The 19,501-nt window shown below is 47.8% G+C and overlaps 1 protein-coding gene across 2 annotated transcripts in view; it reads right to left on the minus strand.

The window, feature by feature from the left end:
- LOC144151386 (nose resistant to fluoxetine protein 6-like) overlaps positions 1–11,647 on the minus strand; it is an 87,470-nt gene extending 75,823 nt beyond the window's left edge. The window contains exons 1-3 of one of the 2 annotated variants that reach the window (XM_077682428.1): positions 11,285–11,647; positions 4,051–4,259; positions 1,133–1,250 (exon numbers count right to left, since the gene is read on the minus strand). In XM_077682428.1, the coding sequence (XP_077538554.1) occupies positions 1,133–1,250; positions 4,051–4,259; positions 11,285–11,561 (604 nt within the window). In that variant the 5' untranslated portion in view covers positions 11,562–11,647. The remainder of the gene's footprint in view (positions 1–1,132; positions 1,251–4,050; positions 4,260–11,284) is intronic. The other variant, XM_077682437.1, reaches the window with a different exon arrangement.
- Between the last annotated feature and the right edge of the window lie 7,854 nt (positions 11,648–19,501).

Below are 19,501 nucleotides of genomic sequence, written 5' to 3' on the forward strand. Positions count from 1 at the left end.
TTTTGAGCGAGTTTACAAGTTATCAGATGGGCACAGAGCAGTAATTTTTGGCTGAGGTACTTTGCGACCTCCTAATCTAAGTACTGGGTGTGTTGGGTGACTACGTTCTGCAAACGTTTCAGACTTCATAAAAAATTGGAAAAAGTGTTGCAGGGTCCCTTTAAGTGTCGCGTAGCGCCATGTTCAGCTATCGCCGACGACGTCCAAGGAGTGGGCAGCACGCAGCCTAGCTGGGAGTGCTATGGCCGCTTGTACATAGATCGACTCATATAGATCGCTTTACCCCCGCCCATGGATCGTCTCCTCTTTGTGCTGCCGCAGCGTAATATATTTGCTGGAGGATGTGGCGACATCCCCATTTTGGTCCCGTTTCGCACCGTCTCGTCCTCGGCGCAATCATCGAAGGTACATGGGCCGCGTCGTGCAGCCCCAGCCCCGCGGTGAACAGCACTCGACCTCGTCCCCCACCCCTGTCCGCAGCCCGTGACCAGCCCATCAGGATCATCCGTGGCCAGACGAGACGAGACGAGACGAACATAAGATGCCGTGGGCCCAGCCCTGTTGCCCGACGTCGTTCTGATTACCTTAGCCACTACAGGCACGGTATTACTCTCCTGCAAAAGAACTGGATTCTCTGAGAGAGCTATTACACGCTCGGGTAACGGATGGCGATGATGTAATAGGGGGTGGTATGCGCACCAATATGCACGGGGAAGGGGGGGGGGGGGGGAGGTCGGCTTGTTAAGGAGTTACACATCAGTTGAAGTCGACTGTCGTATCCAGTCGGTTTTGCTTGCGCCAATAAAACGCACATAGTAGTAGTAGTCGGTTTTGTCTTCGCCACTAGAGCTTTTGCGCTAATGACGATGTTCACTATTTTGAACTTTGAAGCTACAACTAGCCCAAATTTCCAGGTCAACTACAACCTCAAGTCAGGTTTCTCGGCACCTTGCCGATAGCATTACAATTATAAGAACCAAATGATGGTTAAACGATAATACAGCCAAACGTTTTATGCTGTGTTGGTAAAAACGGCGAAACTTGCTCTTAATATATCGTCTGAAGATAACAGAGGCACAGAAAGATAGAATGAGAGAGCCCAGAGTAACCAACGCCGAGGCCAAATGCTTACATGATCGGGTCAGAAAGGTGAGATCCTCCCGCGTGCAGAGTGACGGAGCGCACAGACCTCCAACAGTGTCTACACCCTCACGCTCTGGAGACGAGGCTGTCAGGGGGTTTTGGCGGCCCTGCAAGGTTTCACGCTTCGTATATACATCTCTTCTGCGGAAAGTGAAAATATGCCGCAAATTTTACTACATGCAGATGGAATGAAATTTCGTGGCACCAGGAACCATACCCGTACATCATCAATTCAGTCAACGAGCGAACAAAACTACTAATCTGAGGTTACAATCGTGATGATGTTTGGTGACGTTACGGCATACTTCTAAATACGTTAGCAACTAGTAAAGCAACTAGTGCAAGTGGTAAGCGAATATATCTACTTAGGCCAAGTTATGACCCCGGATCCCAACCATCAGGCAGAGATAATTAGAAGGATAAGATTGGGGTGGAGTGCATACGGCAGACATTCTCAGATAATGAATGGTAGCCTACCATTGTCCCTGAAGAAGAAAGTGTATGACAGCTGCATCTTACCGGTACTCACGTACGGGAAAGAACCAAGGGGGCTCACTAAGAGGGTTCAACTTAAATTGAGGAGGAGTCAGCGAGCAATGGAGCGGAAGATGATAGGTGTAACATTAAGGTACAAGAGAGTGGAGTGGGTCAGGGAACACACGCGTGTTAAGGACATATTAGTAGAAATTAAAAGGAAGAAATGGACGTGGCAGGGCATGTAATGCGAAGGCAAGATAACCGTTGGTAATTAAGGGTAATAGAGTGCATCCCTAGAGAAGGCAAGCGGGGCAGAGGGTGGCAGAAAGTTAGATGGGCAGATGAGATCAAGAAGTTTGCGGGGATAAATTGGTCGCAGTTAGCACAGGACCGGGGTAATTAGAGATTAATGGGAGAGGCCTTTGCCCTGCAGTGGGCGTAGATAGGCTGGAGATGATGATGATGAAAGCAACTCAACTCATGTCTGTACCTAGAAATCTGCCTGAGGATTTAGCTAGCTGCATTTCTGTATCAAAGATATTCTAGAAATGTGTTTTCTCTGGAAACCTGCTCTTATCGAACTGCGTACAATTTTCCGATAAATAACCGCGACCTAAGGCTTTAAGCCCCTCAGTGAACGTCCTTCAACCCAAAGTTGATCGCAAATCGGGGCTAAATGGACAACTTGGAACACATTTAACAAAAGACCCCCAAAGAGCTCTCCACACGGCCTTACGTTAGTGAACAGAAGGCCACGCCACTGCAGGGGACGAGGAGAGAAATCTTGACTCCGCTGCTTACTCTTTTGTATAAACGTCAACATAACATTTGTGGGGGGAGGAGGAGGAGGAGGAGGAGGAGGAGGAGGAGGAGGAGGAGGAGGTGCAACCCTGCCGTAAACTCATCCCTTACTCTCTCGCATAAAGAGTGAGATGACCGCCACTGCCTTATATGAGTGTCGTCTTTATCCTGCGCCCAAGCATCACCCATGTACGCAAAAAAGCAGCTATTTTGGCTTAGATGCATATTACCAGCGAAAAAACAGACAGGGACGAGGAAAGAAGCAGACGGGACTAGCGAGTGTCCCGTCTGCTTCTTTCCTCGTCCCTGTCTGTTTTTTCGCTGGTAATATGCATCTAAGTCAACACCAACTAGCCCAACTTTCAGCCTTAACAGCTATTTTGGGGCTCAAGTGAGACCTTGCGCGCTGGCGCTGGCAATCATCTAGAGCGAACATCTGTTCCAGGGGTCTCGCCCAAGGTAAAGTAGTCGATAGGCATCCCGCGGTGCGTAATCGAGATAACAAACGGCGAAGTCTTCGTTAGCACGGACGTCTGCAAGACTCCTGCCAATCAATGTTAACTCTACGAGAGCACGAGTCCGGTTCTCAAGGGCAATTTAACTAAGTCCACTACAACGAGCAACACTTGCATTATTGGGCCTTAAGAGCCCCTGCCGGTAGTCGGTTTATTATAATGCGACCTTCCCGGCTGTTTATGTCCTATTAATTTTCGTCTTTCCTCCAAAGTCGTCCGAATATGCAACGCGATCTAACGGGCCGTCAGCTTGACTGACCACTATGCTGGCCTATTCGAGGCATTCTCTATAAAGTCACCAAAGGCAGCAGCAGTGTACAGTATCGGTCATCCTGTTGGAGGCTTGTTCGGCACTCTCTCGACCTGTTTTGGGACGTCCATTTTACGTATGAAAAAAGTGGAAGTTGAAAGGGGGAGAGATATTCCGGGTAGAGTTGTACTTTCTTTTTTTGTCATCAGACGAAAGCCCGAAGGGCTATAGAAAGTTCAAACGAAAATTTATTCAGCCTTTGGTGTCCTTATAAAACTCCGATTTATAATTGAGGTTACTGACACTTGAATTTCCCGTCCAATGATGCGCCACATGCCGTCACGGAGAAATAAAATGAGAACACGAAAATATGAGCCAGCACACGTGAAATGAAATATTTTCGTAGTGGAGACAAAGTAATGACTCGCTAGTAGTATATTTTAAATGAGACATTTTCAGCATTTGTTACTGTAATAAATACACACGACAATTTCACTTGCCCGAAAGAAATCGCTCTGATTGGGTGTTCTGATTCATATTTGTGTGTTCGCGTTTCATTTGTCTATGACTGTACATTGGTGCTCACATCCCGTGCACATAGGCGCAGCTTTAAATACCCAATATTTGATTTCAATGCGCTGTGATTTCGTTAGAACCACTGGCAATTCAGGTCCTCGCCCAACCCCGTTCGGAGTTGGGTGGGCTCCCGACGAAGGCGGATCACTTCTAGCTGCGCGAAGGCAGCAATGCTGCTGAACTGCTAATAACGTGAACATGCCATGTATGTGCACAGGACACCCAGCTGGAAATAGACTGTCGACATGGCGGTCTGGGCTTTCTCAATTTAAGACACTGCTAGCCTACCTGAAGCTCCCCAATTTCGTGGAAGGCTTCGAAGAAACGCTTGTAGTAGCCCCTTGGCAAGACGAAGATCACAGAGCAGTACTGGCCCTTGAAGTAAAGCTCGCCGTCGGACGATCGTACACGGGTACGGAGGCACTGGTCGTAGCCGCCCATGGCCACATATGTGCCTTCCAGTGCGTTGGGAGCGTACATGGCGTTTGACAGGGCCACTGCGAGAGTGAGTGAACCGCTAAGATTGAGAAAGAGCAGTTGAAGAATTTTGCGTCTGGCGGTGCCATTTCAGAATATCTCGTTGAGAAGTTTCGGAATGGGGCCGTACGAAAAGCGAGTTCGCAGGTAAACTCTAAAAAATCGGTGCAGGTGGGTTTCACCACAACGCCCAAGAACGCACAGGGATTCAGGAATTCTCATAGGAACTCGAATGTGTTTCTTAGTTATCCTTTACAGCGGCGGCCATATTCTGTACCGAAAAAAACTGCTACTACAACAACGACGGTTCTTTTGCACAATGGGACACTTTAGGCTTGTTCCTTAAAAAAAAAAAAAACATCAGTCAAGAGTTGATGAAGGTGCCGAGATTATAACTTATAGGCGTTGTATTGGCGCCCAAATAAAAAAGAAAGCAGAACAAACAGTACCTTTCAATTTTTTTTGTTAAAATTTGTGGGTTTGATGCACCGAAGCTTTAGTTACGCATTGGATACGAGGCGCACCGTAGTGGAGTGGTTCGGATTAATTTAGGCAAACTGTAGATCATTAACGTGCACTGAAATCTCGACGCATGGACGGTTTCGCTTTTGGCTTCCACTTGAAAAGCAGCCACCGCGAACACGACCACCGCAATCCCACGTCCTAACAACATTTATAACATCGACACTGTATACCCTCCTTACAATGAGACATGAATCAAACTGCATTGATACAAGTACAACAGTTGATTTCGCCATACAAAACAATGAGAATATATGCTCAGTTAGAAGAATTTGTAAACAACACTTCTTGTAAACAACAATTCTTAACATACGATGCAAGCAGCATTGCAAACAGGCAAATAATTACCATAGAAATGAATTTCTAATAGTGCATCTACCGTACCGTGCATCACGTGCGGCCATGAAACGCGGTACATTCTTACGTGTCTTTTTCTACCGCCATAAGCACGAGCAAGGCTGACTGCGGCCCTTATTCAAGAGCACACGGCGGAAATATGGAAATAAATCGCGGTATTTGTGTGTTTTGGTTCATATTTTCGTGTCCGCGTTCCATTTGTCCATGACTGTACGAACCGTGCGCTGCAATATATCTTCGTTCACATCTCCACTCGACAACATTATCTTGGGGAAGTGCAAAGAACTCGCGAGCGCGCGCATCTCCGCCCTTGACCCACACACCAGCGTGCCCTTCACTCTGGTCTCGTTCTGCTCGATGGAGTCTTGCAACCCCTACATCCTCGTTTTTACCCGTGAGTCACGTTCACGGAAGGTTACGCATACCTCATTGCAGCGGGAAGTACTGCTCGCGAAGCCTGTGGTATCGCGGAAAACATAAAATACCTCTTGTCCAACTGCCCGCGTTTTTTTATTGCCGAGCCGGAGGACTTTCTTCGGCCTTAAGCAGCTGGGGGCTGTGCCGTTCTCCGGAGCAGACGGCGCAGGGACATTCCATCCCCGTCATTTGGGCACACAACGACGCAAGCGCTTGTACGCTTCCTCCAAACTACATACTTGTTCAAAGGACAGTTGAAACGTGCACTGGGTCTTTGTTTTACGCGTCACCTAGTTTCTTCTGCTTTTGCTCTGTCTTCAGACCACGTTTTCCTTTACCCGTGTTGCGTACACTACCTCCTCTTCCTGCTCAGAAATTAGGCTTCCGCCGCGTTAATGACACGTACATTCAATGTTAATCGAATTTTCTTCGCGCTGTCCACTTTCAGTTCTAAAAATACGAGGTCGGTAGCCACGTTTTCCAACAAGATGGCAATTCACGAAAAACATTTTATGGATGCAGTCCAGTGTGTACGCGTGCCGCCAGCTCGACCATGGGTACGCGGGTGCACGTTGCAGAAACTTCAACATAGCGAGCTGCGAGTAAGCTTAGAGGTGGACACGATATCGGTTGCTAAGATAATACGAAGCGCAAACATGGCGGAACACACTCACGCACACCCAAAATTCAAATGGAAACATTTTCCCCTCTAATTATCAATGGAGGGCGATAAATCTTTTCTTAACACTGGAAAGAACTCTTACGCTATCATTTACCGCCTTCTCAGAGGCTAGCTCTGAGACCGCAAAGAAAAATTCCGCAGAAACATTTAAGACTGTTTGCTCGTTATAGGCCCGCGAGTGAAATGGTTCCAAGTAATGTTTCTGGCTGTATAAAGTGGTTTCTGCTGGTATTGTGGGCACCGTCATCTGCCTCAGAGCCGAGAGGAGCAAACGTGGCCGCAGCACAGCCAGGGAACGCCCCGGATCGCAGGTGAATGCTGCGCCGCTGGATGTGGCAGCAGTGGTGGCGGAGCTCACCAGAAGGAGTGACCGGGGGCTTCCTTGCCGGAGGCAGTGCAATGGGGCCCAAGAGCACCACCCAGATCCCCCACTGAGCAGGTGGCGCACTCTTTCTTCGCTGTGCTATCGTTCTTTCTGCTTGGGCAGCGCGCTTGATGCCATACTTTCGTCATCAATTTTAGGGCGCAACAATACGTGCGCAACCTTTTTTTCTTATAATGGCACGTATAAGGCTGTCGCCCTAAGAACAGTCCTATTTTCCTGGTATAAAGAGGATAGGTTTTCTGTTTAGTCAGTCAGTCAGTCAGTCAGTCGGTCGGTCGGTCAGTCGGTCGGTCGGTCGGTCAATCGGTCTGTCAAAATTAAATATACTTCAATACGATCTGCAGGAATTATGCATATGTAAGACCGCTACAAGCTACTAAAGCTACTGCCATGCTCAATCACGTCCACATTACTGCGCGCAGAGGAAACCTCAGGCGCATTTGAGAGAAAACGTAAGTGGATATCTGAGAGTATCAGCTTTCTTTTAATTAGGGATACACGGTGGATTGCGTTTACGACCACAAATGAAAAAAAAAATGTGTTAGAACGGTGTCGTTGAGAGGTAAAAACAAGCGAGGTAAAAAAAGCGAGATAAAAACAAACTCTAAAAAAGATTCGAGCTTGATGGTGTTCAAAGCAGAAGGAAAGCAAAATACACATAAAACGACGAACGCTGTCTCAGCAGATGCAGCGTGAGCAACGCGAACGCGGGAAAATTTAGTGAGATTCAGCAAACTTCGATTGCATTCATTATGGGAGGAGCGAAAGGGGCGGACAGTGTGAGAGTTGGGAAGAGGGTATAGAGGAGGGCGTTACGTTCCACAAATGAAAAAAAAAAAAAAAAAAACTACGTGTTAAAGCGATGTCAATCAAAGGCGAGCTAATAACAAACACAAAAAAAAGATTTGAGCTTGTGGTGTTCCAAGCAGAAGAAAAGCAAAACACAAATTAAACGACCAACGCGCTCTCAGCAGATGGAGCTTGAACAGTGCGAACCCGGGAAAATTGAATCAGACTGAGTAAATCCCGATTGCATTCATGATGGAAGGAGCGAAAGCGGAGGACAGCGTGGGTGTGGAAGAGGGTATAGAAGAGTGTTACATGGTAGACGGTGCAGAAGAGTATCGTCTTTCGACATTTCCAAGATCGAAGCAGGCAGATACGCGGCCGCTTTTTTTATACGTTAGTAGTATTGTTGCACCTCCAACTAATGCGAAAGGCTTCGCTTTTTGCCTTTGCTGCTCAACACAATCCGCTCACTGTACTCGCGCCGACTAAATGTTTCGACTGCACTGAGCATCTACAAAAAGCAAATTGGTGGCCATTCCGCCTTGTGAATGTAGATAATCAAACGGGGCTCTAAAGTCATTGTCGCTTAGTAACGACCGTCCCAACAGCTTCGTTGTAGATATGGCATACACTGATCGGCATGCGGTAAACCGCCGCCATATTCTCGAATAATGTCAAATCGGTGCATGTTCCCCGCGGGATTGTCGATTGGGCAGGATTGGTGTGGAACCGCAAGCCAAAGCCCTTTTCGGTCCTGACACATCCACATTGAAATCGCCGATTACGGCCTCAGTTGTAGTATCATCGCAAGTAACCCACGCTACGAGGGCACGTACCTACGCACTTCCTAAAGGGACTCTGCAATACTTCTGAAAAACGTTTTCACCCTTTCCTTCACTGTGAAAGCACTGCGAAACAGTGCGTGATTTGCTCGACGCGGCACATCCTCCTTCCGTTTCTACTTTGCTTTTGTGGCTTTTTGTAAATGGCTATTGAATGCGTTTATTTCTGCGACTAAAGGCGAGCCGGCCAATAGCCGCTTCAGCGCTGTAATGACGCAATTCGAGCGCTGTAAGAACGTCAAGACTGGGAAAGTGAGAAAAATCTTTGGAGCAAGTTTCCAAGTTTTCTTATGGACATAGAGCAGTTTTTTTTTGGCTGAGGTACTTTGCGACCCCTAATGTAAGTACTGAGTGTGTTTGTATACGTTCTGAAAGCATTAAGGATTTCGAAAAAAAAGTTGAAAAGAGTGTTGAAGGGTCCTTTTAGGATTCTGAATGGGAATGCAATAGGATGGTGAATGGGGGTTTGCTTCCGTCCATGTTCTCGACGGTCTTCGTCATGTTGCCGCCTAATAAAATTCGCTACGCGATCAACTACCGCCTTACGCTTTCGAACGGCTCCGATACGTACCGTACGTGGTGCGCCGCTGCTCGTTCAATTTCGCTACTTCCTATTGTTTGAGCGCGTGTTATGGAACGGCTCCGCTGTTGAACGCCTCGTGCTTTAAAGACACGTGGAGCCCCTAGAGTTTTGGTGTGAGGACGTAGAGAAATGTATGTAAACCTAGCCTAATACAGATATGCTCTAAAAAAGTACTTTGTAGGCGACCAAAACCGGAAGTAAGCACGTAGTTCAGCGGTCCTCGTGGCCGTTACGTCACACACCTCAGCATGCAAGCTGAAGGGTGTGGCGCTTTTCTCTATTTTTCTCGATTGCTGTTTTCGTTTACACGCGGTTCACTGGAGTAGGAGAGTTTCAGTTCGGCCTCGGTGGCAAAAATTTATTCTTCGACACATAACGGGAGACTCCGCGCCAGCACTGGTTCCATGTCGCTCCTCACCTTCCCGTCTTTCCTTTGAATCGGCGCGTAACAACAATAGACGCCTGTGATAAGACAGTTAAGTTTTCTATTGGTTCGCTGTAAGTATGGGGCGATCACAACACAGTGCAAGCAACAGGCCTGCGTCGCTCGGACTTCAGCGGCACAAAATGCTCCTTGTCGGGAGATCTTGGTGATATTGATGGCAAGCCACAATAGACAAAAGCAACTCCGTTAAGCGGATTTTATAGCAGCCTCTATCGCCCTCATTCCTGCCTTCGTCTCATGAAAAACATACTATCCACACCCGTTTGTCTCAGAGACACACCCGTTGACCCATGTGTGGATTAATTGCAGCATGCCTCAGAATGAAGATGCAAAGCTTATAAACACAAAGGGACACTGAAGTGAATTTGTCAAGCTCCCGTTTTTGCTTGCATTGCGTAGACTGGCTCAAATTAACACACTATTCATCGTTTATCCGGTTGATAAGTCTCTAATTATTTTATAAAGCCCGAAAGAAGAAAAACTGCTATGCGCGGTCTGCGGAGGCCTCCCCAACTAAAACTAAACGCTTTGACGTCAGGAGGAGGTGCACCGTGATTAGACGATGTCCAAGATTAGCATTCAACAAGTTTCCGTTTCGGTTCTGTGAAACAACATGCTTGACATCCGACGTTGTCGTTGAATGGGCATTCTCGATATCTCAATAATCGTAATTCCGCACTTCTGCCGTCTTCCCGGCTGTAAAATACCTAAGATAAGCCTCCAAGGAGGGCATGGAATCGTATCAATCACTAGACGAGGCCTACGCAGTGGATTAACGCCCTCCGCGTCACCGCAGACGCTCAAATGTCATGCACATTTCCCCCATATTTGGAGCTTGCCTTATTCATGCCTGTAACATGACAAGCCTGTTCGCACCAGGCGAAGGGCCTGCTGATTCTGGCCTGTGCACACTGCCCGCAAGCTGTCGGTGCTTATGGCAGCAGCACGCCAACGAGAACTCGCTAGTGCGCCAGTGTCAGTCAATGCGCATTCTGCGAATTTGTTCGTGGAGCAGTGAACGCTACGGCCCCAAAAAGGTGAACGCAGTAGAGAAAACATCGGCCTAAAACGAAAAAATCAACTTACAAAATAAAAAAAAGAATGTATCCTCGGGGATTCGAACTTGCAACTTGCAAAATAACAAGCATAGCGGTCCAGACCACTAGGCCACAAACCAGCGCTGCCGGCGTCGGAAATGTGAGGTGTATAATGTATAACCAGGTTACACTTTTATTTAATTTTAGCATTTCGAACAGTTTAGGCGACTATTTCTTGTATAGCACTCGTGCAGTAAGCGTCCCCCAAATGTCCACAATACCTCACGTAGCAATTGCATTTCTTGGACAAAAGCGTTCGAAGATGCGTAGTCGCGCTGCTGACCGCTGCGCTTGTTCGCCCAGCGCAAAACAGTGCTTCCTGCTCCCTAGTTTTACGCTGTCTGGTCATTTTATTTTCTTAGTACCTATCTTGACTTTGCTGACTTCTCCTGTCTTCAAGTGGCCTTAGATTTGCTACTAGCGTACCAGTCAGCGAAGCGTCGCATGTGCGCTTGTGCAGCGCTTGTGTGGAGCGACCTGGACTCGGGGCTTGATACAGTGTACAAACTAACAAAGTAAAGAAAGGCACATTCTTCTATCCACAAACGTGTCGTGGCTTAGTTTCAACTGAGCGAACGAATTGCGAGCGACGACTCGTCGGCGGCCGGCGGACTAAACGCTGGGCTGACTGACTCTGTCGGAAGGTCGGCGAGCCGTACAGTAGCGCAGTCAAGCCAAGTCATCTCCTCCTGACGTCACATGAAATCACCACAGAAAATGGGCGACGATGCAGAGAGGAGGACAGCATTTTCGAATTGATTTTTCTACTAAATAAATTCTCGTAAACGCACTCAGAGTGGCCGAAGCATGGCCTATGGACTCCGGACTACAATTTGCGCTAGTAATCCCGCAATGTTTACAAATGACTTCAGTGTCCCTTTAAGAGACGCCTAATTAGGTGTAGATTAACGTGCATGCACACTTACTCCTGAGTGCCCAGGCCTTCTGCTGGCGCAGTGCCATGAAAGTCTTGATCATGCTGGTCGAGCAGTCGACGGACACCTCGGGTCTCGTCACCAAGTCTGACACGAGTGGTAGTAGCTTCTCCAGCGCCACCTTGAGCACTTCGTTCAGGTCATCCTCGTAGCTACGCGTGCCCGACTCCTCAATTAGCGCACCGACCGTGGCGTACAAAAGCGCGACGCTGACGATGGCCACCGTGGCGACGACCGTCCCGGTCGACGAGCCCTGCCGCCGGCCCATGGCTTCGCGTGTCGGCCCGAACTCACCGAGGCGCCCGACCTCTCCAGAGAGGCAGGATCGCTGCGTTACGTGACTCCGATACGAGGGGAGGCGTCGCACTAGTCGCACCCGACTGCAGCTGCGGCTCGTAACGCGATTCTCCGCAAAACAGCCGAGGAGGCGCTCCGGCTTTCGAGCTCTTCGAATGCGAGTACAGCCCGGGGTTTTTCGATTCACGGACTGTGGGGACAATAGAAAATAATTAGCCACAGCTGAATTCTTCTTTCCGGCAATTTCTTTCTTAGGTTCGAGAAAAATTTGAAAGGGAAAGAAAAGCCGCATTATTGCGTTTCTTTTTTGGCTTTCTGTTTTCAAACTGAGATGTTGTATCACCTTTCGTGCTATGTTTTATTTCTTCTCTGCTTGGTTCTCCGTCCCATCTTTCCGTCTTATAATGTCGTCGCGTGATGGCTGTTCACCTCGCGTACACAACGCCCGCGGACCAACTCCTTAATTAAATGTTCGTGCGGGTTCCGCAAGTTCTTTTTTAGAGCCTTTTCGTGGAACTATCGCACTTTTCCTTTCTTCTCCGTTGAACAACAGGTCTGGTGCCCAGTACCGCCGCAACGATGCCCTTGACAACAAGTGGCATTCCACTCTTTTCCTTTTATTAGCATCCTTAATCGTGTATATTTTTTCCTGGAAGTGTCGTTCCTTTGTCGCACGGAAAAAGGCCGCCTCGAAAATCCTTTAGCCCTTAGATTGCAGTAAGGGGCCAGCCCTAGTCTTTGCAGTCTAGCATTTCCTCAAATTGTAAGTTTCAAACGTGAATATTAAAATATATGTTTTATAACTTAACGTAGAAAGAAAACAAAGCGCGGCACGGAATGTCATTCTAAAAAAAAACAGCCTCTCAAAAAATTGACGCAGCTCGCACTACTGGTGCAAGGCTGGAGAAACAGCAGAGCTGGGGGCCGGCCTAGCTTCTACCCACACTGACAGCGGGCCCCAGGAGATAGGGAACAGCCGGACCCCAGTAGTACAAATCCGTTTTGGACGGCACTGTAAACCAAAGACCATTAAAGTTTGTACAGTGTTTTATTCGCAGCAATCGTCGTCGTACTTTTCATTGTACCACGACGAAGGCGGAAGCTCCTCATGTAGCGTAAGCCCGTGCGCAAGACTGGACGACGCCGGGCGGTCGCCTCAAGGCACGCGCTCACGTGCTCTAGGTTTTTTTTTTTTTTTATTTCTAAAGCCACTGCGTGAATGGCGTGCCCGGCGCCCCAGGCCCGGAACGCGGGTTGGTTCTCGCGAGGCACCTGCTCGCGTGCGCTCCGGGTTTTTTGTCTTCGCCGGATGGATTTGTGTTGGCCTAAAAAGCTCTGCTGTTGAAATTCAAATGTGCACTTTTTGCATCAGTGGGATGAAGCTGTTGCTATTAGGTGAACTTCAATTTTTTGTCATTTATTCTGCCGGAGTTTTCCTAGCTGCATGCGAAGTTCCCGTTCTTCATTTTTTAAACGTCGAAAGCCTTAGACCTCAGTTTAAAGGAACGCGCTGTGAGCTACAAAAAATTAGCGCAGCTTGCACTAGTGATGCAAAACTGGAAAAACAACGGAGATGGCGGCCTTTCTTTCTTCGTCAGAGACCCGGCTGTTGCACCTCACATGGATTTCAGAACGTGCCTCTGAAAGTTCTCCATGACTGGCAGGGTCGGATCATTTGGTCCGCAGCCTTTCACATGTCTCCCAAGGTGGACCGCGCTAGCACGCGCTAGCACGCGCTAGAACCCGCGGCAACCAGCTTCGCAAATCGGCGTTTGCAGCGAGAACTCGTCTTCTGTGCTCCCCACTTCGCACTCGAACGCAAGTGAACTGACGATGAGAACAGCACGCGAGAGATCCCAGCCTGAACGCTGCGCAGAGTGCTCTCGAAGGTCGAGCTGGCTGACGCCGGGCGCCCCTCACGAGGCATTGCGAGACAGAAAAAATAGGGGCGTGAGCCTGGGAGCGCCCGCCGTAAGGAACGAAGGAACAGTAGAGGAAAGGCAGGGAGGTTAACCAGGGCACTTTCCGGTTGGCTACCCTACTCAGCGGGGTGGGTATACGGGAAATGAAAGGGAAAGAAAAGACTGCGGTATATATAAAAAGGAAAATAAGAAAAAGAAAAATAGAAAAACACAAGGCGCGGCGATGGCAGCTACAAAGGCAGTACAAAGCACGCACACACAACCAGAAAACGCACAAAACTAAGGCGATTAGCTAATAAAATTGATGAACTAAGGGCACTGCACTGTAGTGCTGTCCCTACAATCGTTCAGATAGGCCCGTGCCCTTCAAAAAGCGACGTAAGGCTTTTATAGCCTTTTCGGCCGGTGACGGACAACGCCTACGACACAACATTGCCTGTGCTGTAAAGGGGTTGTCGTCGAGTCGGCGAAGTCTGGTGGAGAGCTGTTGCCTCGGCGTTGCGAATCGGTCACAATGGCACAGAAGGTGTTCAATGGTCTTTTCGGTGGCGCACACATGACAAGCAGGGCTGTTGGCCTTGCCGGGAAAGGAAAGCAGCAGAGCCGGAGGAGGGCAGGCCACTGACGTATGTTTCATGCGAGCTCCCTCGAAAGGTAAAGATGCCGACGGGGGTGAACAGGAGGCTCCCGGCGATGGCGAGCGAGCGGGGCGAGCTTAGGTGTGTCCTGTACACGGGGCTGGTCGAGTGGTGATGGGCGCGGCCACAATTTTCTACAGAAAGTTCTACAGCATATTACAAAAAGTCTGGGGGTTTTACCTTTGCATTTATAAAGTTCTGAGCATACAAGTAATTTTTTTGCGATTCATAGATGTCAAGTTTGCCAAACGAACGTTGTACTTACCATGTGCACGGCGTCATACTTAGCATCTATCGTTTCGTAGCCGCATTGTCGATTGTTGTCTGACGAGAATGACGCATTTTATTGCATTTCCAATACTTAAAAACAGAGCGAGGTCCTTTGTGGGGTGCACAGAACACTGCCAACATACGAAACGGGACTGAAACTGAACACTACCTAGTTAGATGTTAGTAACCCATCGTAAAACCGAGGCAACGAGCAGAGCGAACGAATACATAAAATGCAAAAAAAAAAACTTCGCCATGGAACCAAAACTGTTGCCTATTGCACAGAAGCAACAAAATTGCGGAATGTCGAAGATATTGTCAACGTTCGACTAGAGACATGGGCTGTGCAGCTAACTTAGAAGCTCGTTTTTTTAATGGCTTGAGTTATAATTAATAATAGATCACACTCTGTAGTAGCCAATAATCACGAATCATCACCCAGTCCCGTTTATTCTGGAATTACGGATTCTACGAATTGAAACTTCGGTTATACCTAGTTATCGCCATAAGAGTTATTTTCTTGAATTTGTACCAGCTTACGGTTATTTAGGAGTACTGAGAGATGGCGTTTCGCAAGAAGACCTTATTCGGTCGCCGAGACAAGACCTTCATCCGCAGTCGAAGCGAGGGGATGATGATGATCATGTACACATGATATTGGCGATGGGTGCATGGAAATGACTAACCGGGAAACCCACCCTTTGGTGTCCACAGTGCAAGTGATGATGGTGATGATGCGTTCGGGCATAATGTCCGGTAATAACGTCCATATGCTCACAGTACAAATATCCTGATATCTTACCTGGTACTATAATGGACAATGCTTACCAAATGCTAGGCTACAGCCGCTGTAACTTTTTTAGAGTCACTGTCGTCCTGAAAACACTGCTGTACCGACCATTAGTCGCTTGTAAACTTGAGTGTGGTTCACGGATATGGGACCGCAGGTGTGAACTTTTGAGTTCCTTCAATGGGTTCAGAATAATACCGCACATTTCTTTTACTGTAATTATAGCCTTACATCGAGTGTCACTTCCATGAAAAGCGCACTGTGTGCACCATTATTAGCAACTCGTCATTGATTTTTCCATAGGATTGATTACCATAATCTGGTTTCCCGCACCACTTTCATACTCTCTCCATTTCACGCTGCAGCTTCGAAAGTGCAGATGAAAGTTCGAACCACTAAAGCCATAGTACTAGCTAAAAGTATGCTACGCATTCAAAAAAAATTTCGGGGCAGTGAAGTCTGCCTTCGTGCTTTGAGGGTGAAAGCCTGGCGATACTTATTAACAACTTCTTCACTGCTGCATGGTATCTGTTTCTCTTTTTTCGCGTTCGTTTCTTCGTCTACTGGCGCGGATTATTTCGACCGCCCTCTGTTCTGCTACACCGTGTTTGTGTCTGTTTCTTTGCATTCATTTCTTCGTCTTATTGCGCGAATTACGTCGGCAAGTAGACTGGCACACGCCATAGGCACATTGCCCACGTGCGGGGCCTCAGTGACACCAGCGGAATACGTGCCTGAACGCATTGCGGGCCCACTAGGCCTCACTCACTGCAGCCCGGACATGGGCCGCTTTAAATAAATTTGATATCTCTCTCTCTCTCTCTCTCTCTCTCTCTCTCTCTCTCTCTCGCTCGCTCGCTCTCGCTCTCACTCTCTCTCTCTCGCTCTCTCTCCCTAGAATCAGGGTTCTGCGCGGCTGGTGTGCAACTGCGTACTCACGTGCCATCGTGTTCAGGTGCCACGCGGCACGCACTATTCTTCAACTTCTACATTTCGAATTCAATTCTATAAATTTTGTGGAGCGGGCACATTATCCCCCCAAAACCCTCCCAATTCCGGTCCAATTCCCCTAGTGGGCATGTGGTGCGAATAAAGAAACAACAAAGACAACAGCTTTCAAACTGGTTCTAGGATCTCTGCCATGCTGCGAGACTACCAGACACTCCTTCCTGAATTCACACGTTTGCCTGATGCTAGTCCTCCCTGGCTTTTTCTGCCGCCGAACATCACTGCTGGATACCAGGCATCGACAAGAAGGCGAATGTTCCTTTCCCTGCATTTGTCCAACTAGTGCTGAGGCATATGTACAACGCGCATGTGTACGCGGATGGATCTTGCAATGCACGTAGCTCCGCATGCGCGTTCGCAGTGCCTGCATTAGGTGTGGAACAGATGTTCCGAGTGTCTCACATAACATCCTCGACAACTGCTGAACTCTGTGCAATTGTACAGGCTGTCAAGTTTATTGCCACAAGAAAGCAAAGTGCTAGGTGGGTGTCTGCTCAGACTCAAATCCAGCACTTCTACTCCTATCAAACATTCAGGGCAAAAACGGGTACCGAATATTGGCTCTTACGATTGCTGAACATCTTCAAACAGCCCGTGATATAGGGAATGTCGTAGATTTTCAATGGGTACTCAGCCACAGCGGCCTAAAAGGAAATGAAAAGCAGACAGACTCGCAAAACAGGGGCACGACCACAGCGACGAGCTCACCGTTCCTCTCCTCGCTGATGGCATAAGGATTATCATACGGAAACTAAGTGAGCAATAGTCCGCAGAGGCGTGGTTTGGTCAGGACACGAAGCGGTCATTGCTGTACGCAATAGATTCAGCCTTACAGTTCCGACTGAATGTGTAGTTGCCCCGAAATGTGGAAACTCTGTTCCATCGTATGCGATTGGGCGCCGCCGATACAAATTCCTTTCTCTTCAAAATGAGCTGTGCAAACTCACCATGCTGTGCATGCGGATCACCGGAGGAAGAGGCTTCCCACGTGGTGTTAGACTGTCCATTATATTCCCGGCAAAGACGTTTACTCTACAACAAACTCCCATTAGATAACCGTCGTGTCATGTGTTTAGCATCTTTACTAGGACCATGGCCTGATGCGGGTCTTCAAAATAAGGTTGTTCGTGTCTTGAATGTGTTTTTACTTCGACAGGAATAGCGTCAAAGTATTAGGCGGCGTATTAGCTTTTTCCCGCGATTCCATGAACACCAACCCAGGTGGACATCTTATAGACAACTATTATAACTCCAGAAAATTGTCGTGAACAGTTGACTTGTTTAGCCGGGTCTATGACCCTTTATTGGTGAAATGGATTAGCCGGGCGCACATTCGCATCCAAACCATTACGACTTTTGTTCTGTGCACGCATCGGGCGGAGATAGCGCACTCGGAAGAGCATGTGGCTACCCGGGGCTGTGGAGACCCGCGTTCAAACCCCGCCTGATCACGCATGCGCTCCTTATTTATTTAGAAACCGGACAAAAAGACTGGCACTTTTTCGCACAATGGGGCACTTGAGGCTTTCGCCTAAAGTTCCACCTTCGTTGTTTGGCCTCAAGAGAAGGCTCTTTGACACCGCAGTTCCTGACTGCAAGCACTGTTTCTCAACACGCCGCTCTCATTTTCTGCTTTATTTTCATGCCTAAACGTGATATAATATCCGAAAGTAGCATTTTAGAGTCATCCACGCACTGAAAAGGTGACTCACGGACACACACAAAAAAAAAACAAAAACGAGAAAGGATTATTTTCTGATGAGCCCTCCATAAAGAAACATAGACATCCGATAAGCACCCCGACAGCCGCTCTACATTCGCATGATGGCAGGAATACCTTTCAGACCACGTTACGTAATTTGGCCCGAACACAAAAGAACTCATTGTTTCCAAGAACACAGCAGGGTCCACTTGATCAAATCCTTCAATATTATCCAAAACAAATATCATAACCTGGCCACTGCTTTACACTACAGGCCCTAGAAAGATGCAAGAAATCGGGCTGATTCGGGGCTGCCATGTGAACAAAAAATGAAGATAGGTGGCGGTGTAAATCCCCACCATACTTTTGAAAAAGATCGTAATAAAGAAACAGTTGGATCGTTATTCACTGTCGACGAATTTTCGTATTTGAACACCAGTACCACCCCCGCGTGTTTTTTTTTCTTCTTTTCAATGAACAGAACAGAGAGAGAGAGAGAGAGAGTAAACTTTATTTGAAAATAGGAAGACGGGAATGTGGAAAGAGTTATGGGTGAAGTCCTATTTCCAGGACTCCAGTAGCAAAGGCTCCCAGCTTGGCTCTCTCTAGCAGCTCACGCTGTGTCGAAAGGTCCGAGCTGGACAGTGCTAAATCCCAGGACTCTCTGGAGGGTTGGTAGGTGTTCTGTTGCCAAATTATAGGGCAGTTCCAGACTGTGTGGAATAAGTCTGCTCGTAATTTGCATTTGTGGCATTCTTCGTTATATCTCTCTGGAAACATGAGAGACAGTCTAGATTTGTGTGGGAAAACGTTGGTTTGAAGTTTTCTTATGTTTCGTGCGTCTTCGGCATCTAACATGTGATGCGGTGCGGGCATGATCTTTCTCGCTTGCCTTTGAGTGTAAAGCCTTTCATTAAGCGACATGAAGGGAGGAAGGGTGTAAGAGTGGTCCGTTTCCCTGCCGCTGTTGATTTGCCTCGCTAGGGAGTCGGCTCTCTCATTTCCTTCCAGGCCTTCGTGTGCTGGGCTCCATAATATTCTATGTTGGCCTTTTGGTTCGGCTGGTAGAATATTCCTGGTGTCTATGGGAATAAGGCCGCATATTAGATTTCTAATGGCTCTCGTAGAGTCCGTGATGATGATACTCCACTCCACTCCACTCCACTCCAACATACTCCACTTTTATTGCAGGGTGATGATGTTCCGTAAAACATAGTAAAACACCAACGAAGCCTTTTAGGACAAAACTCTGTGTTTGAGGTGCATCGGGGCATTGAATTCTTCCCCTTGCGGATAACTGCGAGAATCTCTCACGTATGTGCATATTAGGCAATAAGAAATCAGTAAGGGCTCCCGGCTACATAATCATCGCTTGTTGTTGGCGAGAAGAAAAACGATTAGAAGTTTAAGCAAATAAAATTGTGGGGTGGTCGGGCTCAATATAAATTTTTTTTGTCTCAAAAGCAATTAATTGTAGCCTAGGTTGGTATCAGGGAAGCAGGAAAGCGGAATGTAATGGCCGTTACATCTGTCCGGTCAGCCTCCATAAAATCGCTGTTCTCGGTGCGATTATGTTCCATA

The sequence above is a fragment of the Haemaphysalis longicornis genome, unplaced genomic scaffold, assembly GCF_048455015.1.
Source record: "Haemaphysalis longicornis isolate Haplotype H1 unplaced genomic scaffold, Haemaphysalis longicornis Haplotype H1 scaffold_1, whole genome shotgun sequence".
Classification (NCBI taxonomy): Eukaryota; Metazoa; Arthropoda; class Arachnida; order Ixodida; family Ixodidae; genus Haemaphysalis; species Haemaphysalis longicornis.